The sequence below is a fragment of the Perca fluviatilis genome, chromosome 4, assembly GCF_010015445.1.
Source record: "Perca fluviatilis chromosome 4, GENO_Pfluv_1.0, whole genome shotgun sequence".
Classification (NCBI taxonomy): Eukaryota; Metazoa; Chordata; class Actinopteri; order Perciformes; family Percidae; genus Perca; species Perca fluviatilis.
In genome coordinates this window covers 41,331,428-41,354,297 of record NC_053115.1, presented here as the reverse complement: position 1 = coordinate 41,354,297, position 22,870 = coordinate 41,331,428, and the positions used below count along the sequence as shown (strand labels likewise).

Below are 22,870 nucleotides of genomic sequence, written 5' to 3'. Positions count from 1 at the left end.
ACACACCACTTTCAAGGCCATGATTGGCAAACCCCCATTGGTCCCATAACTTGGCAACTCTAAATTACATTGTAGTGTTCCTCGATGTGCCGTTTCATCGAGGTACAATTCTGAAGTAAGTTTTCATCATTGCATCAGCCTGAGGTGCGAGCTAAGTGGCTAGTCAAGATACGATGCGAGAACTTCACTCCTACCGATAACGCCCGGGTCTGCAGTTGACGTTTTAAGCTAGAAGATGTCATCATAACAACCACAGGATGTCGAAAACTCATTCAAGGAGCTGTGCCATGTCTTTTTGAGTGGAACAATTTTTGTTTACCACCGCCAATATTGGCATACTGCCTCTCCAGGTCGGTTGCAAGGTCCTTGCACTTGAGGCTCGACTACACTGCTATGGCTGCTGACCATGCCGCTGACTCAAAGGTGCAGGCCTACCGTACAGCCACCACTGGGCTGCAGTTGGAGGACGTGGTGTTTGATAAGGCCAATACCACGCTCTACTGCGACGTCTCCACTGGCCAGCTCCGCCCCATGGTGCCAGCAGGTTGGCCATGATTCATGGTTTATCCCACCCTGGTGTGAAGCCATCTACCAGGCTGGTAGATGTAAAGTTTGTCTGACCTGGCCTCAGGAAGGATGTTTGGCTGTCAGCAGGCCAAGGTACACCGTCATACCAAAGAACCCGTGGTGCCGTTTCTGATTCCTGAGAGGTGTTTCGACCACGTCAACGTGGACCTGGTGGGTACCTTACCTGCCTCCAGGGGGTTCACCTTACTGTGGTGGACAGGACAACCAGATGGCCAGAGGCCATTCCTCTGTCTTCGACCACGTCTGCGGAAGTGGCCCGGGCATTCATCGGATCTTGGGTAGCCCATTTTGGGACACCAGCTGATCTCATCTCCGTCAGGGGCCCACAGTTTACATCTGAGCTCTGGATTGCAGTTGCTGAGGGTTTGGGGGTGAAGTTCCACCGTACCACGGTGTATAATCCACAGGGCAACGGGCTGTGCGAGCTTTTTCATCGTTCTATGAAGGCTGCTCTTCGGGCCAGCCTAACAGATTGCAACTGGATTGACTGCCTCCCGTGGGTCATGCTTGGCCTGCATTCTGCGCCTTAGGAGGACCTGCAGTGCTCATCTGCTGAGATCATTTACGGCCAGCCACTGCGAGTGAATTCTTGGGGGGCCTGTGTGGTGACCCACAATATAGAGACATTCACTGGAGACTGCGGCTCCTTTAAGTAGGGAGCTCACTGGGAAGAGGGGGTGTTGTGGGGAGACTGTGAGTACAACATGTAAATAGGAACATGTTGGCGTTATTTTGTCACTTATTTGGAGCAGTAGGATTACTGGAACCATTCACCTGCCTGTTCTGTGATGGGCTGATGCCGCTGGAGACGTCAGACAGCTTTACAGCACGCACGGAGATGAGAAGGGTATGTATGGACTTGTCTAACTCTGGGGGTTACGGTGAATAAGCTAAAGTCCCAATAAGTCGGCGTGTTCCTTTAATGCTCTCCACTAGTTGATCTTTACACTAACATACACCAAGCAATAGACAACAGAATACAGGCCTGTTGATATGATCTATCATGTACTAATTCTGATGAATGTTAGGAAAAGATAATGAAATAAGGAAAACACAGGGATAGTAACAGAACTAGATAAACATTATTATATTATATATTATATTATTATATTAATTTGCTCTTCTCTCTCCACTCACAGCATCCTCCCAGCCCCAGAAACTACTGCCAGATCATTCAATTCCACTGTTGGCCCTATACTTTGACGGCCACAGTGACCTGAGGGTTGACTACCGCCTTTCAAGGGAGTCCTTCAATGCACTCATGGCTGTGTTGGGCACGGAATGTGACCATGGTTGGGCCCCAGAGATCGAAGACCAGCACCAGCACCTCCAGGAGCCGTCTCTGGTGCAGATGAGAGACAGAGGATAGCGATGATGTGTTACGTCCCTGACCTGGACTACATTTTAAAAAATCTAAATAAATAATTTGACCATTTGGCAAATGTAATGTGTGTTCAATATTATTAAGCATTGTCTGACCCTACAATTAGCCTGAAAGTGACAAAGCCAGCAAATATCAACACATTTTTGTCAGAAAAGTGTTTCAATTCATACACCAGAACATACCTTGTCTACTTGTCCCCCGTGACATTTCTCATAAGTTTAACAAAGTAGGGAGTATTTTTAGGAATTTTTGATCAATGATGAAGTTGTCTTTACCAATTAGTTATGGTAAACACGCAAGCATACAACCAATTCCTGTAAAGGTTTTACCAATTGAGAGCAGCCAGACTCTATTCACAATGTGAATAAGTCTGGAGTTACCCAACCAGGCTCACCTGAAAAAACAAAAACAAAAAGATGTGAAGGTGCTCCTCCCTGGCAGCCATCTCCCTCTCCCTCCTCTCCTCCCACTCCTTCAGATCCCTGAAAAACCTCTCCTCCCTCTCTACAGCCTCACGGTGCTGCCTCTCCTCACGCTCTGCAGCCTCTCTTGCCTCTCTCTCTCTGGTCTCCTCTCTGTTCTGGTGCTCTCGCTCCATCTCCTGCAATCCCTCATCGTACTGCCGCTCATTATCTTTTAAGCCATTAAGGATTTCCATTGTTTCTACCCGGCGCCTCTTTGGGGTAGACACGTTGAAGCCTTCCCTTGTCCGGTGTCACCACGGGAGGGGGTGAGGCCCTCGCCACTTCCGGGTTGGAGGAAGCAAAGAGAACAGGCTGCTCCACAGACAGCCTGCTCCCAATTGCTACATCCATAAGTCCATACCACTTCCAAGAAACGACGGTGCCCCCCCCTGTACTAACACCAGTACGAGGATGCTTAAGCACCTGTGGATGAAACGATGACAAGGAAGAAAAAAGAAGGAAGGAAGAAGGAAGCAAGGAAGGAAGGAAATAAGGTAGGAAGAAAGGAAAAAGAAGGAAAGAAAGGAAGGAAGGAAGGAAGGAAGGAAGGAAAGAGGGAAGGAAGGAAGGATAAAGAAGGAAAAAAGGAAGGAAGGGCAGAAGGAAGGAAGAAAGGAAAAAAGGAAGGACAGAAGGAAGGAAGGAAGGAAGGAAAGAAGGAAGGGATAAAGTAAAAAGAAGGGAGGAAGGAAGGAAGGAAAAAAGGAAGGACAGAAGGATGGAAGGAAGCAAGGAAGGAAAGAAGGAAGGAAGGAAGGAAGGAAAAAGAAGGAAGGAAGGAAGGAAGGATATCCTGAGAACCTGACCAGCAGCTAAACTTAAAATATAGTTCATGTGTGTTGCAATTTTGCAATTCTTATACTAAATATAGATAGTGTTTTTTTGCCACTTCTACCATTTTTTGTAATTAATTTTTTTTTAACAATCTTTATACACACACACACACACACACACACACACACACACACACACACACACACACACACACACACACACACACACACACACACACACACACACACACACACACACACACACACACAGGTTTGCGGCACTATCTTTGTGGGGACCCGTCATTGACATAATGCATTCCCTAGCCCCTTACCCTAACCTTAACCATCACAACTAAATGCCTAACCTTAACCCTTACCCTCCCCCTAACCATAACCTAATTCTAACCCTAATCCTAAAACCATGTCTTAACCCTCAAACAGCCCTTTAAACTTGTGGGGTCCAGCATTTTGGCCCCACAAAGCTGTCGGGACCCCACAAGTATACTGGACTCCCGGTTTTTGGGCCCCACGAATATAGTTAAACAAGATCACACACACACACACACACACACACACACACACACACACACACACACACACACACACACACACACACACACACACACACACACACACACACACACACACAAACAAGGTAAACAACATATTTGAGTCTACAATCACACACAAACAAGCCAGGGAGGTTAAGGGGTTACCAAAAAGAAAATATAACCAAAACAAAAGCAAAGAAATCAAATAAATATAAAAAAAATAATAATAAAAAAGTCATATAATTTAACAGGTTTTTTGTTTGTACATATCTAGGAGCCAGCTCCAAAAAGCTTGGCTCCTTTTTTTATTTTTTATTTTTTGACTTATGTAAAAACACGTTAAAATAATGAGTACATTTATCACATAATACCCTGAAAATACATTTTGAACTACAAGTCCCATGAGCAGGTTCGCCGTCCTTCGTCATCTAACTTCGACCGACATGACGTTCGATGACGCAGCGCCCAGCCGCCGGGAGAAGTTTTGAAAATAAACGTGATACTTTTTTTTATTTTTCCTTAACGTTTAATATCAGCGTTGTTTCACTAACGTTTTCGGTTTTTTCCCGGCAAAAACAAAAAGCCGAATTTCTTCCAACGAGGAGTTTAACTGAGAAACGCAACAAAGAAGAGGCTCGTACCTCCAGGTGAGTGTCACATTTTAAAACGCTGTGAAGTTGCTAGCTGAAGCTGTTTGTGTGTCTCTGACATGAGGCGACTGATGTCAACACGCTGCCGCTTTCGCTCCCTTAACTTACCACAGCGTTAACACACGGGGAGGAGGGACTGAGTGTGTGTTTTAACACAAAGAGGAAATGCTAATGAGGCTGCGTGAATTGAGCCGAGTTAGCTAAGTTGAAGCTAACTGTCACCTTGTTGCCCGCGTTAGCTGAAAGCTCACACAGAGCAGAAAGTGTCCTCTGATGAGCCAGCTGTCTCGGCCGGAGGAGGCCACCTGTTGTTGTTGCTGCTGCTGCTGATTCTCTCTCACACACACACAGCACCGCTGTAATATCTCTCATAGTATCTGACAACAGCCCGCTGTGTGATGCCTCAACGCCGAGCCACACTCGAACAACTTCTGGTAAGTATTATATTAGGCACTAACGTTAGTGGAGGACGTATTCAGGTCCTTTACAAAGTACTAATACCACACTCGCTCTGCACAATATTATTATTTTTTATTTACTTTTTTTTTTATTATAGACAAAGAATCAGGTAAATAATAATAGCACGTGAACATCAAGTGTACAAACTTATGAAGATACAATTAACATACGAAGCAATACAAACGAAGAAATGACAGAATCATTACATAAAAAAACAAGAAACAGAAAAAGGTACATGAAAACATTAATTTACAATTAGTCAGTTTTCAGGGAGGAAAAGCTCTATAGTTTTCACAATTTGAATACTTTCTTTGTTATTCAACGAGCTAAGTGACTTCAGTAGAGATTTAAACTAGGAAAGGTACAATATTAGGAGATGAGTTAGAAAATGTCTGCTCGTGAATATAAAATCTGGCGTACAGAGATGATGAAATGATTTAGATACTCAAGAGCAGCATTATTGGAATTATCGTAGAAACAGATATCTTAAGGTTAAAGGTGCAGACAAAGTAAAAAAAAAAAAAAAAAAGTAAGACTCCAAATCTGTCCAAAATCTTTTGGATATTTCACAATAATAATAATAAAAAAGGTGCGATATTGTTTCAATAATCTGTTTATCGGGCTGCACAATATATTGTTTGTTTTAAATGTTAACTGGCGCAATAAACCTATCGCTAAAGACACTCGGACATTTTAACAGTAGAAAACGGTTATTGTTTTTTATTGGTGCCTTTTTATATTCAATTCAATGTTCAATTTGTTCAATAAAATGGTCGAAATGATTTCATTTGATTAGTTTTCACCCTCCATATTTGGCTGAAGTTAATGTCTAAAATGTTGAAAAAGCTAGAACAGATAAAAGATAAGACTCAAAAAACTTAAAGACAAAACTTGCTAAAGAAATCCAAATACAATCATGAGATCTGAGGAAAGTCGTTTAGTAGTTTGATGCTTTTATTCTGCTGTTTTTGGCTCTTTTTTTTTTGCCGCATTTCACATTGATTCAGCTTAGGTGCTGCAACCAAGACTTCTAATGGCAGGGAACACCTGTATACATTTAATACAAACACTGCTAAATGATGCAGGTGTACACATGTCGATCGTTTGCTCTTCTACCGACTTCACTCTTTTTTTCCTTCCCCCCCCCCCCATCCGTCTTCCAGGCAGCAATGTCCTCTCCAGAAGACGAAGAGGCGGCTGCGATGTTGTCTGCCGTGTCGGCCGCCGTGTCGGCTGCCATGGCGGTCGCCAACGCTGTGGACGCTAAGGCGGAGCTCACCGCGCTGCTCGACGAATGGGAGGAAACGCAGCAGGGCACCACGGAGCAACTGGTGTCCATCCTTACCAAGTTAGTAGGGAGTTTTGTTTTGTTTAAAAAGCTGTAAAACATAATAATAATAATAATAATAATAATAATAATACATTTATTTTACATAGTTCTTTAAAAGGTACTCGGAGGTACTTAAAAAAGCTAAAGCAGCCTACACATGGTATGCGATTTGCTCTCTGCGCGCCGCTAGGTAGGGCGCACAGAGCAAACAAGTTTTTTTTAACTTTGAACGCAGCGCAAAGCGGCAAATCCGAGTGGTGTGCGACGCCAGGGGTAGCGCAGCGCATAGTTGGGCGGCACCACCCTCCCCCCGTATCAGTGGAACGGCCGGCGCAAAGCGGTCTTGCCGCCTATCGTGTGTAGGCGGCTTAAGAACAAAGGCAAACAATAACAAAATCAGTATGAAAACATCAATAACGACTCGAGATAAATTATGAAAAAGGTGAAGCAAAGCGGCATAGAAACAGGAGAGAAAGCAATAGAAACAGCTGACTTGGTGATAGGGCTGTCAAAATTACTCAAAAATGACGTTCGAATATTCCCTCTAAAAAAACACTGAATATTCGAACTATTCGAACATCTGGTTGCGCATGCATGCGCATTTTGTCAATGACGCGCATTACGTCAATAACAGGACAAATTAATACAAAGAGACATAAATACTTGTATAGGTAGTCTATTTAAGTTCAAACATATTTGACAACGTATTACCTACACAAAAACAAGACGGTGCAAGATGCCTGTTGTGCTCCAGCAACGCTGGAAGAGGACCCCATCGAGGCGAAGCGCACTTAACGTTACGCCGTGTCCAGTTTTACGGCAGCAGCGGTGGGAGGGGCGGCCTTCAAGCAGCCCTCACCGGCCACGGCGGCCAGCTACAGCGCTACTGCGCCGCCGGGGAGCTTCAACATGTTAAACAGGGCCGATGAAACCATTCATCAACTATATGTTGTGTTTAATGTCGTTCAAGAGGATGGCAACGTAGCAAGCAAACACGATCAAAAGAAAGGTAAACCCCCTTTAGAGTGCTCTAACGTTACAGCAAGTCCCGTGGCTCAATGGAGGTGGCTAACAGCAGGGAAGCTAATGACAACTTCACAACACTATTCATTTGGATACAAGCATTACATTATGGAAGAAAGACAGGATTCTGAACAGCGATGCACACACACACACACACACACACACACAAACACACAGCAGAGCCGATTGTGTGTGTGTTACTTCATGCAGCACATGCAACTGATTTGAAACGATGGCTACAGATTATACATTATTTACTTCCGCTGGCGCAGATAAAGTAACGCTACACTCGTTACTGTAAGTAGCCTACAATAAACCCTCCATGATTAGCTAATTAGTCAGTACTTATCAGTATACCCACCTACCTGTTGTAGAAACCCATATTTCAGTCTGCTTTGTCTGCGCTGTCCACTCTTGTCTAGCGTTTTTTTTCACTTTTTCTTTTTTTAATTTGAATATTAATTTTCACCTTCGAAATTCGTTTTTTAAAAACTATTCTAATATATATTCGAATTTAGAATATTCGTTGACAGCCCTACTTGGTGATGGGTTAAAAGCAGCCAAATATCATTTGTTTTATTGGATCAGACGCAGACGGAGCTTAGTGTCAGTCGCTCTTCGTTAGGGGTGGAACGGTACACAGAAGTCACGGTTCGGTACGAGTTCGGTACAATGGAGGGAAAAGCAAATCAAAAATGCAGAAGGCAATTTTTTTTTTATTGTGCATGTCTCAGGCTGTACCACCTAGTGTCATACAGTCTCTCTCCTGAGCTAGCTGCAAAGTAAGAAGTAAACAGTAAGTACCCCACATCATCTCCAGACTCCATCTGGAACTTGTAAACAAAGTAAGACAATCGGCTATAAAACTGAAAATACAGCATCTCTGTTCTCTGCAAAGACCAACTAAATCACCTGATTAATGCAACGTTATCACGACGTCTCCCGGCCATTTTTTCACCGCAGAAAGCTGCTCCCTGCCTGGCTAAAGCTAATATAGGTAGCCCGAAGAAACTGTCCCAACTAACGTTACTGCTCGGAGCCGCGGCGCTGGTAATGTAACCCTAATCTACAACTGTAGATAGATCTGTCTTATCCACCACTCTCTCACCTGTTCGCCTGTACTACTGGAACTGACTGGGAAACCATAGATTTTCCCAAACTTGCGATCTTAAAGTGACTAAAACTGCATACATAGGCGGAGCTCGGCTACATAGGTGGTGCGCCAAAGAGCTTCAGAGCTAAGGCGGGGCTACAGATTAGGTGTCCCTTAACAACCCGCGTATCTAACAGTAGTTCAGAATTACATTTATTAATTTGCACACAAGTTTTATTTATTTTTATACCGTGTATTCTCCGTGTAAATTCATGCACCGAACCGTGACGCCCGTACCGCTTTGCTTCAATACCAATACATGTACCGTTCCACCCCTACTGTATGTCTAACGTGTGGTGTCTCCTCTCTGTTTCCTGCAGAATATCCGAGCTGATTGAGCGGGAGACGGGAGAGTATCACAAAGCCGACCCCGATCCGTTTGATGACCGTCATCCAGGTTTTATTTTCAACCCCAAAAGTTTCAAAAGTACTAGATTTGTGTTGGTGATGTGGTTATCATACAGTAGATTGTATTTTTAAATGTGCTTTAAATGACTGTTAATGTGCCCAAAGAGCACTAAGAGGGGGCAGCCCATAGTGGCATCATCTCTTTGCTGAAATTAAAACACATAATGGGCAGTGGTGGAATGTAACTAAGTACATTTACTCCAGTACTGTACTTAAGTCCAAATGTTGACTTGTACTTTACTTGAGTCTTTTCTTTTCATGCCACTTTCTACTTCTACTCCGCTACATCTCAGAGAGAAATATTGGACTTTTTACTCCAATACATTCATCTGACAGCTTTAGTTACTAGTTACTTTAGTTACTCCACTACATTCATCTGTTACAGCTAGTTACGAGTTATTTTACATATTAGGATTTCTGCACACAAAACCCATGTCATTTATAAAATCTGATGTTTGATTCTAAAGTAAACTAGCCAACAATATAACGGCTACAAGTCCAGCTGAGATGATGAAACCATTAAACACACAACTGGTTGGATCCTTTACACACACTACAATGGGAGGAGAGTTCTTTACTTTTAATACTTTAACTACATTTTCCTGATGATACATCCAGACTTTTACTGAAGGAACATTTTCAATGCAGGACTTTTACAGTGAGTATTTTTTACAGTGTGATATTAGTACTTTTACTGAAGTAAAGGATCTGAATACTTCTTCCACTGCTGATAACGGCTGCCTCAAAGGAAGGTTGGAACATTTACGACGGAACTAAATCCTTCCAAAAGAAGACATTAAGCAAATCTATGCCCTCACAATATCATTAAAAATGGAAAAAAAACACAAAAATGACTAATCAGGGGCGCCTGGTTGGCCCCGTGTACTGAGGCTCAGTCCTTGTCTCAGTGGCTGCAGGTTTGGTTCCGCCCTACGGCCCTTTGCTGCATGTCATCCCGCTCTCTCTCCCACTTTCCTGACTTACTCTCTCCTATCAATGAAGGCAATAAAAGCCCCTAAAACAATCTTAAGAAAAAGACTAATCAACTAAAGAAACCGTAGTCGACGGAGACCAAAACACCAGATTAGTCGACTAGTTGACTGAGAGGGGGCGGCCCTGGTGCCAGTCAGGGTTTTCTGAATAAACTGAATCTTCTGTTCATATGTTGCTTGATTGTGTTTTTTGCAGTGTTAGGCAGCTAACCCTAACCTTAACCCTAAATGTAACCATTGCCGTGCTGCCTGGAAGGCGACTTTGGGGGCAAAAAACACCAAACCCCTAATATCTTAGCGATCGTTTTTTTGAGTTTCTGACTCCTGTGTAACTTTGCAGGACGAGCGGACCCAGACTGCATGCTGGGCCAACTCCTGAAGATGCTCTTCATGAACGATGACTTCACGAACGCAGTGAGAACTTTTTATTTTTTTATATACTATTGTGCGAAGGCGTTTGTCAAGAATGTGTGAATCTCAAAGTGTGATGACAATTTTTTTTCTCATTCTGACAAAAGCAAAGTATGTATGAATCTCACACGCATACACTTAGAATTATTTTGTTTTGTTTCATTACTCTCTTGGTCCTTTTGAAGGATGTAATGGACTTTTATTTACTCCTTAAAATGAACATACGTGTTTGGGAATAAAATACACATATTTATGTATGCAACTAACGGCTATTTTATCAATTCAGGTTGGTTTGTAAAATGTCCGAAAATGGTAGTCTCACTTTGCCAGATCCTCCTCCAAAGCACGCTGGAGGAGGGTCTGGCTAGTCCGCACAGCATTTTGGGAAGGGAGGAAAACGTGCTCTGGTTTATTGGCGTTTCTTTAAACAAATAACAATCGTCTTGAGCAGCACCGGAGAAAAGCTGCTGTGAAATAGGCTCGGAAGGAACTTGTTTTGGTGGAACATGTACGTTTCAAAAGTAGTTTTAGTCGTGTGAGAGAAACCTCCGATTGGACAGATAGTCTAGCTAGCTGTCTGGATTTACCCTGCAGAGATCTGAGGAGCAGTTAACCAGAGTCCTCACAAATCAGCCGGAGGCTAGAACGCCAACACAGAGGAAGAGGAAGGTGACGGATATCCGGAACAGAGCAATCCAGGAAATGGAACGTCAAGGATATCGACTAGAAAATAGTGACAAATGTTCATCACAGTCCAATACCCAAAAATGAAATATATGGTTATGATTTTTTTATATTGTTTTGATGATAAATGTCCTCATATCGCCCAGCCCTAATACAAAGTCTTTGCAGGTCGTGCACAATCCTAAAATTTCCTTTCATAATCAGCTCTGTCCATAGTTGAGTAGAAAAACTATTAAAACCAGAGCTGCACAATATATCTTTTATTTTTTTATCGTTATCGTGATATCAACTGGCGCAAAAACCGCATTGCGGAAGGCCGCGACATATCGCTAAAGACACTCTAAAGAAAATATCAGCAGAAAACTGCCCTGTAAGCAACTGTCATTCTGTAGTGGTGTCTTTTATGTTCAATTTAATGTTCAATGTGTTCAACAAAAGGATGTCGGAAATGATTTCCTTTCATTTGTTTTAATCTCAACAGTTTGTTGTATTTTAGCAGAATACTGAAAGCAGCAGAAGTGCAGGACTGTGTACCCTTTAATATGTTTGTTTATCGCTGGTAATATCGTTATTGTGATATTCAACAACGTCATCGCATATTTTCCTCATATCTTGCAGCCCTAATTGGAACCTTAAAACAACAGTAAATTAGTCTGATAATTGGACTTAATTGCTATTTTGTTTCATGGACACAGAGTTTTGAAAATCCAGAACTTCAAACAAGCATGATCTGGTTGTCAAACTGTGGTACAAGTAAAGTTTGAGAAACGTGGATCTAAATGTACCAACGCCTTTTTGTTAATGTTTTGTGTGTTTGTTTCTCCAGCTGTTGGACACGTATATAATGACCAGCAGAGAGCTGAGCCTCAACACGGCCGCCTGTCGTCTGCTCCAGAACATCATGCCGGGGCTGGAGACCGCCGCCGTCTTCCAAGAGAAGGTCAGACCCATAGATATAAATGCAAAATGATGAGATTAACTTCATAATTGAACACATTACTTGTTCTCTTGGAGCTATATCAATCAAAATTCCACCCAAATCTCTATTTTTTGTTTCTTTCTAGAAAGGCACAGTTGTCTTACAGTCATTACTTTGAATTAAAACCACTATTGATGTATTGGTAGAAAAATATAAGGATAATAAAGACAACATGAGCCTCTCTCCCCATTGATTCCAATGGAAGCAATTCTAAAACTTAACCCTGGTAAGATGGCCGCCAAGTGCTTTCATCCTGGAATGGCAAGTCAGAATTACATGTCATATCTATTGTTCTATATCTATGGTCAGACCTACAAAAAAAAGATGAATTATAGACTTGTATGCAGTGTTTCCTTTAGGATTTCTTTTAGCAGTGGGGGGCAGGTCTGTCCGAACAATAATAGTCGACTTGGAAGGAAGCAAAGGTTTTTACAATAAACTCCATCAACACAACAGTATGTGGAGTTAAACTGGACATGCCCAGTAACCTCCGAATAGTTCTACTTGTTGTTAAATTGTAATGTGAGCGGCAGGATAATTTAAAAGGCAACCGTGACTACATTGTGCATCTGCCCTATTTCTGATACCGTGGCGGCAGAATTTTTACCATGGCGGGCTGCCACTACAAAATCAACATAGAGGAAACACGTATGTCAACGATGGCTCTGCTTAATCTTAACTTTTGTGCCAAGTTCTTCTCCACTTGTGTTCTTTTTTATTTATTTGTATTTTAAAAAGTCTTTTTTCAAACATTGAATTCAGGTGAGAAGGGATGAAAAATTCTGGCATTTTAAATCCATGTATGATCAAGTGTTTTATTAATTTGCACTGTCCCCTTCTTAAATAGACTGCCCATTGCACATACTATCTTTTTTTATTTTCTTATGCAACAGATATTTATTAATGTGTAATATGTTGTGTGTTTGTTTATGTATGCACCATTCACCAAGGCAAATTCCACATAAGTGTAACTTATTGTGGCTATAAACCCTTTTCTGATTCTGAAACGGAATTGAATTAACCTACAATATAACGTGTTATAAGCCATTTATTAAATGTTTATATACTGCTTATAAATGTTCAATGTGTGTGTGTGTGTGTCTCTCTCTCTCTCTCTCTCTCTCTCTCTCTCTCTCTCTCTCTCTCTCTCTCTCTCTCTCTCTCTCTCTCTCTCTCTCTCTCTCTCTCAGGAAGGTCTGGTTCAGAAGTTGTTCACCTGGGCTCGTGAAGCCGAGCGACCGCTGTGTGTCTACGCCGCGGGCCTGCTGGCCAGAGCCATGGGCAACCAGGAAGTGGCGGCCAGCTACAGAGAGCAGAATGCTCGGCTGGTGGGTCTCACACACACACACACACACACACACACACACACACACACACACACACACACACACACACACGTTTATACATTCAAACGTTATGTCATTCACTGCACATCACATGCCGCTGCAGGTCTCCCGTTTTATGATAGTTTTCTCGATCTCTGCTGATTCCTTAAATGTTTTCAAACCAAAATACATCACCTTCTCGTAGAAGATGTTGAAGTCCAACTGAAACTAAATGGCCTGGTTTTTGTCTTCTACAACAAACACTATCTGCTCTGTACTGTAAATCACGTCTTGTGTTCTCCTTTGAGAAAGAATCTGACACGAAAAGGGAGATATTTCTTGATGGAGAATCGAGGAATGTGGCGGCACAGGACTAGTATAATCAGATGAAGTCTAGGGCTGCAACTACTACTAGGTCTCCTGGTATACTAGTCCCGTGTGAATAGAGCTTAGGTATAAGATATGATGACCACCACCCACAAAACTCTTCATTCTTATAACATCACTTCTGTCCTTCAAACTTGCAGGTACCAATCATGATCCAGCGGCTGCACGAGCTGCAAACCGAAGAGGCCAGTAGTCGCTTTAGTCCCGCCACAGCACCCAAAAATCTCAAAGCCTCGAGCGTCTCAACAGACCAGCATGACAAGACTGAGGGGGACGATGCGGGAGAGGAGGAGAGGGAGAGAAAAGAGAGAGATGGAGAGAGCAGCCTGCCGGCGTTGAAGGCCAATTCCAAACCGTTGTCGCTGCTCAGTTCGAGCCAGAAAAACGGCGGCGGCAGCAGCTCAACGCGACTGCTCCCAGACTTTGTTTACCAAGCGGGCCCGGACGCCGCCGCCGCCAGGGAGGCAGAGGACAGGCAGGAGGGACGAGGGCGGAAAAGACGGGCGGTGACGGAGAACGGGAGGAAGGCGAAGCAGAAACTCAACTTTGCCTCGACGTCCTCGTGCAGGGCGGAGGACGAGGCGGAGGGAAGCGACCACAGCGACCAGCCGGCCAACAGCGCCTCCTGGTCCGAGATGAGCGCCATGGTGATCGGCTCCGACTACCGCCTCTCGCCGCTGAGTCCCGCCATGGAGCAGAGGCTCATCCTGCAGTATCTGACGCCGCTCGGAGATTTACAGGAGGTGCGCTTTAACACTGAATGACGTAACCGAAACCCCCAGATGATCCGTTTAGTGAGAATTATTGTCAGTGACGTGACGTCACTGTGGAAGTGCGATGATTTTACGCACCTCAGTTGTTGCAACCCAGCCCTCCATCTTTAAATTGTTTATTTTTGCGCCCACTGCTTAAATCAACTGTAGAGCCAATAATCTTTCTCTCCTCCGCAGTTGCTCGCCGTCTTCATGCAGCTGGACACGCGGTCGTTGCTGATGAACTACATCGACCTCAGGCAGACCAAAAATGTCCAGCTCACCTTCGATGCCCTACTGGTAAGACTGTTGTCCTCAAAACAAGTTATGAGGTTTATTTATTTACAGTTCCATAGACTGCCTGTCTTCTGGTCACTGCTCTTAAATCTGATGGCTTAGTGTACTTTGAGTACAAGAGTCTACATCATATTTATAAAAGAGAGAGCAGAGTCAGAAAATGGTTAGATATCTGTTCAGTCAGCATAATATTTAATCTAGTTAGATAATTCAATATTCAAGTAAGCTCCTTCAAGTTCATTTTCATAACACATTTAATCAAAGTAAAATCTTTTTTATTAAAATTAGACAAATTAAACTTCATTATAATTTCTGCCCTAAATCATTTTTAAATGTTGTAAATGGATAATTCCTTTACGATTCCGATACCTGAAGTATGTAAAAAATAATATATAAATATGTAATTGCTGTGTAGGCTTTGGTTTTAGAGCTTCCGGTTCCGTCTACTAACGGAGAGTGTCTGGAAAAGGGCTGTTTTATCCTGGTGAAACTACTTAATTTAAAATTACTTGATATCGAACTGTGCATAGACTCGTGTACTCGCCGATACCTGCCTTTGAGGCAGAATCTAAGGCATTTCAGATACTGGTATTGGTGATTATGATTTCAGCTCCCAATGATCACAAAAACAGAATAATTGAGAAAAACAATTATTAGTTATAAGTAAACTCTTATTTTCTCTTGTGTTCTGAATGAAAAAATAAAGTTTTAAATAGGAAAATTATCAAGGCAAATTTCACAGTATTTTTTTTTTTTTACTGTTTTTTTTATTTTTTATGTAAATTTTTCCACTATTTTTTAAGTTCAATAACTGCAACATCTTTCCAGAAGTCAACGAGTAATCTTGTTATATTATCGTGATTTCAATATTGAACAAAATAATCGTGATTATATTTTTTTCCATAATCGAGCAGCCCTAGTATTGGTATCGAAACAATTCTAGTTTTAAAATGCCTGATCGTGTTAAAAGTTTGTTTACATCAGTTACGTGTAAAAAAAACTGCAGTAAAACGGGTTTGGATTTTCTGTCTGTTGAGAAACCCACAACCTGCTTGATCAACAATTTACCTTTTGTAAATATAATATTTCATAGTTAGAGAAGTACTAATTTGAGCCTTAAACCATCCAAGCAGTCGTCTATCTGGCTTGTCTTCCAGCCTCCAGCCCCTCCCCACAAAGGAGCGTCTGTGTGTGACTGATAAGATAAAAACCTTTCTGGGTGGTGCTGTGCTTTAGTCAGTAGTGTTTCGTCTTTTACACCATGAAACTGTCCATTTCTTTGCCTAGTTTCTGATTTGATTAAGAAAGTCTAACATCTGGAATTGTTACAGCCCTAACAACCACTGAATGTGGTCAATGATTTTAAGTGAATTTTGGACATTCTTTTTTGTTGCTTGCTTATTGATGAAGAATAGACAGGAAACCCCTTACTGCACAGCTTTTTAAACCAGGAAAAGACTAGTCTATATCCACGACCTTCCACTTCCGGGATTGCCCCGTTGCTGCCGGAAATTCCTGCGTATGTCCTTTTCTCGGCCGGATATCCGTCACTTCGTTCTTTGTGTGGCCGTTTTAAACTCTGCTTGATTTATGAGTGCTATGGTTAACTGCTCCTCAGATCTCTGCAGGGTAAATCCAGACAGCTAGCTAGACTATCTGTCCAATCTGAGTTTTCTGTTGCACGACTAAAACTACTTTTGAACGTCCACATGTTCCACCAAAACAAGTTCCTTCCAGAGACTATTTAGCAGAGGCACCGTGGCTTAGCACCGCCCAAGACGATTGTGATTGGTTTGAAGAAATGCCAATAAACCAGTGCACATTTTTCTCCCATTCTGGAATGCTGTGTGGACTAACCAGACCTTCCTCCGCAGCGCTGTGGAGGAAGGTCTGGCAAAGCAAGACTAAGAAAAGACAACACTTGTATCATCAGAATGAGTTTGATTGGCCAAGTATACTTACATACACAAGGAATTTGACTTTGGTAGGTGTTAACTCTCTATACATTCAACAAATAGACATTCAGTAGACAAATAGTAATATAGACACATACTGTACAATAAAGACAACAATATACATATAGGCACATATCAACATCCATCCATCTTCGTCGCTTATCCGGTGTCGGGTCGCGGGGGGAGTAGCTCCAGCAGGGGACCCCAAACTTCCCTTTCCTGAGCAACATTAACCAGCTCCGACTGGGGGATCCCGAGGCGTTCCCAGGCCAGGTTGGAGATATAATCCCTCCACCTAGTCCTGGGTCTTCCCCGAGGCCTCCTCCCAGCTGGACGAGCCTGGAACACCTCCCTAGGGAGGCGCCCAGGGGGCATCCTTACCAGATGCCCGAACCACCTCAACTGTTACATATCAACATAGTATACAAATATACAAATAAGACATAATATCAAGAAGTACACATGGAGTGGGATGTAAAGTGAAAAAGTGCAACAAGACAACGTCATAAGATGATATCTAGAATAGCCTCGTGTATCAATGTCGATATAATATTGATATATTGCCCAGCTCTACTCTACTTGGGATTCAACGCAGACTCAACCTTCATGACTCGAACCCAGGACTCCTACGATAGGAATCGCTAAAAACCCCACAACCTCGCTGTCGACCCAGTGTTGTAGTTAAAAATGTAGATTTCTCATTCATGTGGATTTCTCAAAACAAACAAATGTCTGTCCTGATCGTAGCGTGCTGTACACATTTACTCCACGTCATCACTTATTAAACTGAGTCCAACTCTTCTTTGTCTCTTCAGTATCTCTCCTCGCTGCTCCTCCACAAGAAGTTTGCGGCAGAGTTCATCACTCACGGAGGAGTGCAGAAACTCCTGGAGATCCCCAGGCCTTCGATGGCAGCAACTGGAGTTTCACTCTGCTTGTACTACCTCGCATACAACCAGGACGCCATGGAGAGGGTACGCTTAACACTTCAGACCGAGATGATTTAGCAATTTTACTCCTCAGCTTTAGGCTGCTACTTGTTTTTTGTTTTTTTGTTTTTGTTTTTTAAAGCGGTTAATTTAAGGGTTTTAACTTTTAGCTAAAACTGTTAGTCAAGTAGATGATCAACGGACAAAATGGATTATTCCTGAATCTGATAATCGATAAATCTTTTCAGTCATTTCTAAGTAAAAAAAGTTTGATTGGGTTCATCTTTACAAATGTTTAGAGCTGCATAGATAAATCGATTAGTTGTCAACTATTAAATTAATCGCCAACTCATTTTAATGACCATAAAGATTAGTCAACTAGATTAGACTTATCTTTAAAAGGTCTGCTGGAATAAGTACATTGTGGGTAATGATTCAAGCCAAACTGTTTTAAAGGTGCACTATGAGTTCCTGAATGACGTCACTTCTGTTGACGTTCCGAGTAAATTCCAAACAAAAGCCCCTCCGCCCATGTTTCCGTAACTGTCATGACTAACTGACTAACTGTCACTTACCCCCGCCACCTCCCCCAACCATCTTGTCGGTGATTGGCGGGAGGGTTTGTTGTTGGGGGCAGGCAGCTAGCGGATCAAGGAGAGATGCCTACAATTTGAAACAAAAATGAAATCGCGCTGAAACCATGCAGGAACTCATAGTGCACCTTTTTAATGGAAACAATTAATTTACAAGTTGTCAACTTTTAAATGAACTGCCAACTATTTCAGTTATTTTGTATGAAAAGAAAAGAAAAAATCCTCTGTCAGCTTTTTAAATGTGAGTATCTTCTAGTTTCTTCTCTCCTCTGTAACAGTAAACTGAATATCTGCAGAACATGTAGAGAGAAGACTAGCTGCCCTGTAGCACATGCAGTGTGTCTCCGAGGTGCACTGATCAATAATTCATGGGGGGGGGGACTGTGAACTGCTGGCATGCCAGCCGGGTCGCTTCATTTTGTTTTAATGACTTAATATAAACTCTCACAATATAGCTACAGAACACGGTAAAAACAAACTGTAAAAAAATGATAATTTTATATATCATTTTTAAATGGAAAAAAGTAAAAAATTCTCTTATTCCCACTTCTTAAGTGGGAGTATTTTCTAGTTTTTTCTCTCCTTTGTGACAGTAAACTGAATATCTTTGAGTTGGGGACTAAACAAGACATTTGAGGACATCATCTTGGGACTTTGGGAAACACTGATCCACATTTTTCACCTTTTTCTGACATTTTATAGACCAAACGACTAATCCATCCATTGAGAATGAAAATAATTATTAGCTGCCGCCCTTCAAACATTGAGGTGTATTTGATGTTGTGTGTGCGTTTGTAGGTGTGCACGCTCCCAAATGGCGTGCTGTCCGACATGGTTTCCTACGCTCTGTGGCTGCTGGAGTCGTCCCATGCGTCAGGCGTCTGCCACGCCACCATGTTCTTCTCCATCTCCTTCTCCTTCAGGGCGGTGCTGCAGCTCTTCGACCACCAGGACGGCCTGCGCAGGCTCGTCAACTTGGTCAGTGCTAAATCCTTCATCTGACGTTTCCTAAATGCTTTAACACAAACGCCACCAGACACTTTAGGGATACTGTACCACCTGAGGCTACATCTTCACTGTTTTTTAAGCAGTTTTGAGACAAAAAAAACGATTTCCGTCCACACAAGAGTTTTAGCTCCAGTAGCAGAACTAATCTGCATCCATATTAACACGTCTGACAACACATATAGCATGACCATTCACACACACTGGGCATGTGTGTGCCTGTGTAAACAGGAAGCAGGTTGTGTAATGTTACTCTGCAGTTGAAAATCATGGATGTACTTTGGCGAAAGAACAACAATGGTGAAAAGTAAGAGCAGGGATTTATTATCTTGGAGCGATGACGAGGTGGAACTGTTACTGAAAGGTCTGTAGCTACCTAACCGAGCAGTGTTTCCAAATGTCTCAATTTTAGGGGTTTGGAAACACCGGAGTAGTGTGGACGCGAGACGTAAACATAGCAAAAGATATTCGTTTTTAAACCAAAACGTAGTAGGGAAGATGTATCCTTTTGTTTTGGCTGACGTTCCAGCCCTCTCTATCTGTGTAGCGCTGTGTTAATCTCTGTAGCAGCAAGAACACACTACCAGATATCTTATCCAGTCCCTCCAGAAAAACGCGATTATGCGATCGCATAATTCAATGCATAATCAGCCAAAGTCCGCATATTCATGCGGGGGCCGGATTTTTTCAAATATGCCGCACTTTTCGCCGCATAAATTGCCGATTTCCGCGCAAAATATGCGGTGCTTGCATGATTTCATAATCCCCGCATTTTCGTTGCAAAAAAGTCACATATATCTTAGCAGAAAGTTGAAAAAATGTTGCGTTTACTTCACACAAGAGCAGCCATTTTCCCCTGTTGCCATGGGAACGTTATGAAGTGACGTAATTACGTGACGTGAACATCATTGTAAAGCAGGTATTATGATTATATACTGTCAGAGACTATTTAGAAAAGGACTTTGATACTGTCTATGGTTGGAGGTTGAATTTGCAGTTTTTGCAAGTTCCCGCAATTTCATTGCATAAAATTGCATAAATATCCCGCATATTTGATCGCATTTTTTAAGAAAACGTGCCGCATAATCAAGGATTTTTGCCCGCAACAATCACAAAAAAACTCCGCGTTTTTCTGGAAGGACTGCTTATCTAACAGCTTGAACCCACACAAAACTGATATACTGTACTTCTAGAAGTGTAAAATGTGCTATTTTGCTGTCTATTTTTAGAAAACATATTTTCGCGTTGCCACCCAACGCAGTTAAAAGTGACAAACGCAAGTTTTTTCATTTCGTTTTGTTTTGCTTATATTATAATATAAAAAAAGAACATTAACCAAGCAAAATGTATAATAACTAGGGTTGGGTACCGAAACCCGGTTCCACTATGGTACCGGTTCCTACGCAAACGGTAGTATTCGGACCGGATTAGAACGCGAATTTCGGTTCCTCATTTCGGTTCCTCATTTCGGTTTCGACTGAAATATTTTCCCTCTGTCGCTCCGGACAGCAGCAGACTCTTTGGCGCACGTGCCCGCTCGCGGTGTGAAGCGCGTGTCCGCACTATTCTTGGACATGCACTCTACTATGACAGCTGATAGACGGCTTTTTGTACACGCTCTGAAACGGACGTAAAAATATCACACTTTCTCTGTAGTCTACCGTTAGCTAGCTACCGTATATGTAGGCTACTTTTATGGCATATTTTCCTCTGGGCTCACCAAAGCGTAAAGCATATTAACAATTCACTGACTGCATGGTCGCTATAAACAACACCTCCTCCGCTAGTTTATAGTTCAAGACAAGACCGTAGCCTGGTGGTGGGGAGGCGAGACGCTCCCAAATTGTCTGCCCTTCAAACTCATACCTGGGTGTTACAGATCTTGGACACGTCTGAGAGAGTTTTCTCCTGTCCATTAGCCTACATGCCATAGTCAGGAGAGTGTAGTATCTCGCCAGAGAAGGCAAATATGGTCATTTTTCTGCAAAAGAACTGCTAAAGTTTGAGGTGGTTGGCATACCAACTCAACAACATTTTTTTGTTGTTACTTGTTACTAGTTAACTGTTATTTGTTAAATTATTGTAGTTGTGTGTTAGGTGACTTAGGTTTACTTATTATATATTTAAGTACTTTAAAACGTTAATATATTGTTACATTTAAATAATTTTCAATAAAAAAAAAAACCTCCATAAAAAGCCTTTCTTTTATGTCATTTTTCAGTTTTTCAAGAATCGGTTTAGGAATCGGAATTGTTTTAAAAGTACCGGTTCAGCATCGGAATCGTAAAAATTCAAACGGTACCCAACCCTAATAATAACAGAATATGTAATTAGGATTACATTATAATTTACATTTTTTCAAATCAATGCCCAATGGCGTCAGCTCTGGCATTTTAAATATCTACAGTATAATAATCCGTGTCCCCTTCTCTCCCTGTAGGTCAGTACTTTGCAGATACTTAACACGGAGAATGAGGTGTCCATAATGAGTGATGACCAAGTCTTCGCCAACCGACAGACAGCCAAACATACCTGCATGGCCCTGCGCAGGTACTGCAGTGATGGATACATCGGTAGAGGGTTATATAAATGTGTGCAAGTCAACGGAAGGTGGTCACTTGATACGAACGTATGGTTTCAAACTTGAGGCCAGCGTTTCAGTTTTACTTCTTGTTATTTAGTCGACTTTTTTGTCTGCAGTTGTTATTTTTAATTTGATTTCAGTTGGTAAAAAGTAGTTTTAGTCGTGCAACAGAAAACTCAGATTGGACAGATAGTCTAGCTAGATGTCTGGATTTACCCTGCAGAGATCTGAGGAGCAGTTATCCATAGTCCTCAGAAATCCACCTTAGGTTAGAATGCCAACATGAAGAAAGAGGAAAGTAACGGACATCCGGCCTAAATGAGGGACATCTGGCGGAATTTCTGGCGGCACCGGAGAAATCCAGGAAAAATAAAAACGTTGTCAAAATAGAAAAGTGTCTAAGTGACTGATGGGTCTTTGAAATTGGTTCAGTATTAAGCAAGATCGCGGCAGTCGGCCATCGACGAAATAAGCTGGAATGTAAGTTATTAGCCTTCAGTTTGCATCCACTAAAAGTTCTGTTTGTTGCCGCTGATAGACTCGGATTATTATTCTAAGTGTCTGACAACATTATGGAAAGGATCCCTACAGAGATGGACCTTTTTGTTAAAGAGTAAGATCCTTTTTGTTTAACAATTAACAGCTCCAAAATCACCATTGCCAAATTTCCCAGACTAAATGCTAAAAGTATTGTTTATTTAAATGGAGTCTGGTGAGTTTGGTGATGGCGATGTCGGGGCTGTTTCATGATCTTACTCTTTAAAAAACTGACGGAAAGTAACTGACAGTAAACATTGCGGCCCGCTTCACGGCTGCCGGTTACAGCGTTCTCGCTCTATACTGGACCAATTTCGAGGGTTTTGATCATATTAGTCACTTGGACTCTAATGCACGGGAAAATATGGTCAAGGTTGAAAAAAAGCTCAAGTACCCTTTTAAATCTTCCTTGATGCAAAATGCAAACACCCTGCACTTGCTTTGAAAAACTCTGGCGTAAACGTCTTTCAGTGCCAGGTGTGTTACAGATGTTATTGATGACTTTGTCCAGGTACTTTGAGGCTCACCTGGCAGTGAAGGTGGAACAGGTCAAACAGTCCCTGCACACGTCAGACGGAGGTACCATTGTTCCCCAGCAGCCATTTTACAAGGTATCATCATCATCATCCTGTTTGTACAGAAATGTTAGAAAAGAAG

At 42.2% G+C, this 22,870-nt stretch overlaps 1 protein-coding gene across 1 annotated transcript in view; it reads left to right on the top strand.

Annotated features, from left to right (window-relative positions):
• Positions 1 to 4,417: 4,417 nt before the first annotated feature.
• The window catches only part of LOC120557129 (DDB1- and CUL4-associated factor 1-like), a 39,129-nt gene continuing 20,676 nt past the window's right edge, over positions 4,418 to 22,870 (top strand). The window contains exons 1-12 of the mRNA XM_039797162.1: positions 4,418 to 4,844; positions 6,033 to 6,217; positions 8,696 to 8,772; positions 10,116 to 10,189; positions 11,697 to 11,810; positions 13,040 to 13,177; positions 13,702 to 14,304; positions 14,512 to 14,613; positions 17,381 to 17,539; positions 18,886 to 19,065; positions 21,533 to 21,642; positions 22,725 to 22,824. Coding sequence (XP_039653096.1) covers positions 4,809 to 4,844; positions 6,033 to 6,217; positions 8,696 to 8,772; positions 10,116 to 10,189; positions 11,697 to 11,810; positions 13,040 to 13,177; positions 13,702 to 14,304; positions 14,512 to 14,613; positions 17,381 to 17,539; positions 18,886 to 19,065; positions 21,533 to 21,642; positions 22,725 to 22,824 — 1,878 coding nt within the window. The 5' untranslated portion in view covers positions 4,418 to 4,808. The remainder of the gene's footprint in view (positions 4,845 to 6,032; positions 6,218 to 8,695; positions 8,773 to 10,115; positions 10,190 to 11,696; positions 11,811 to 13,039; positions 13,178 to 13,701; positions 14,305 to 14,511; positions 14,614 to 17,380; positions 17,540 to 18,885; positions 19,066 to 21,532; positions 21,643 to 22,724; positions 22,825 to 22,870) is intronic.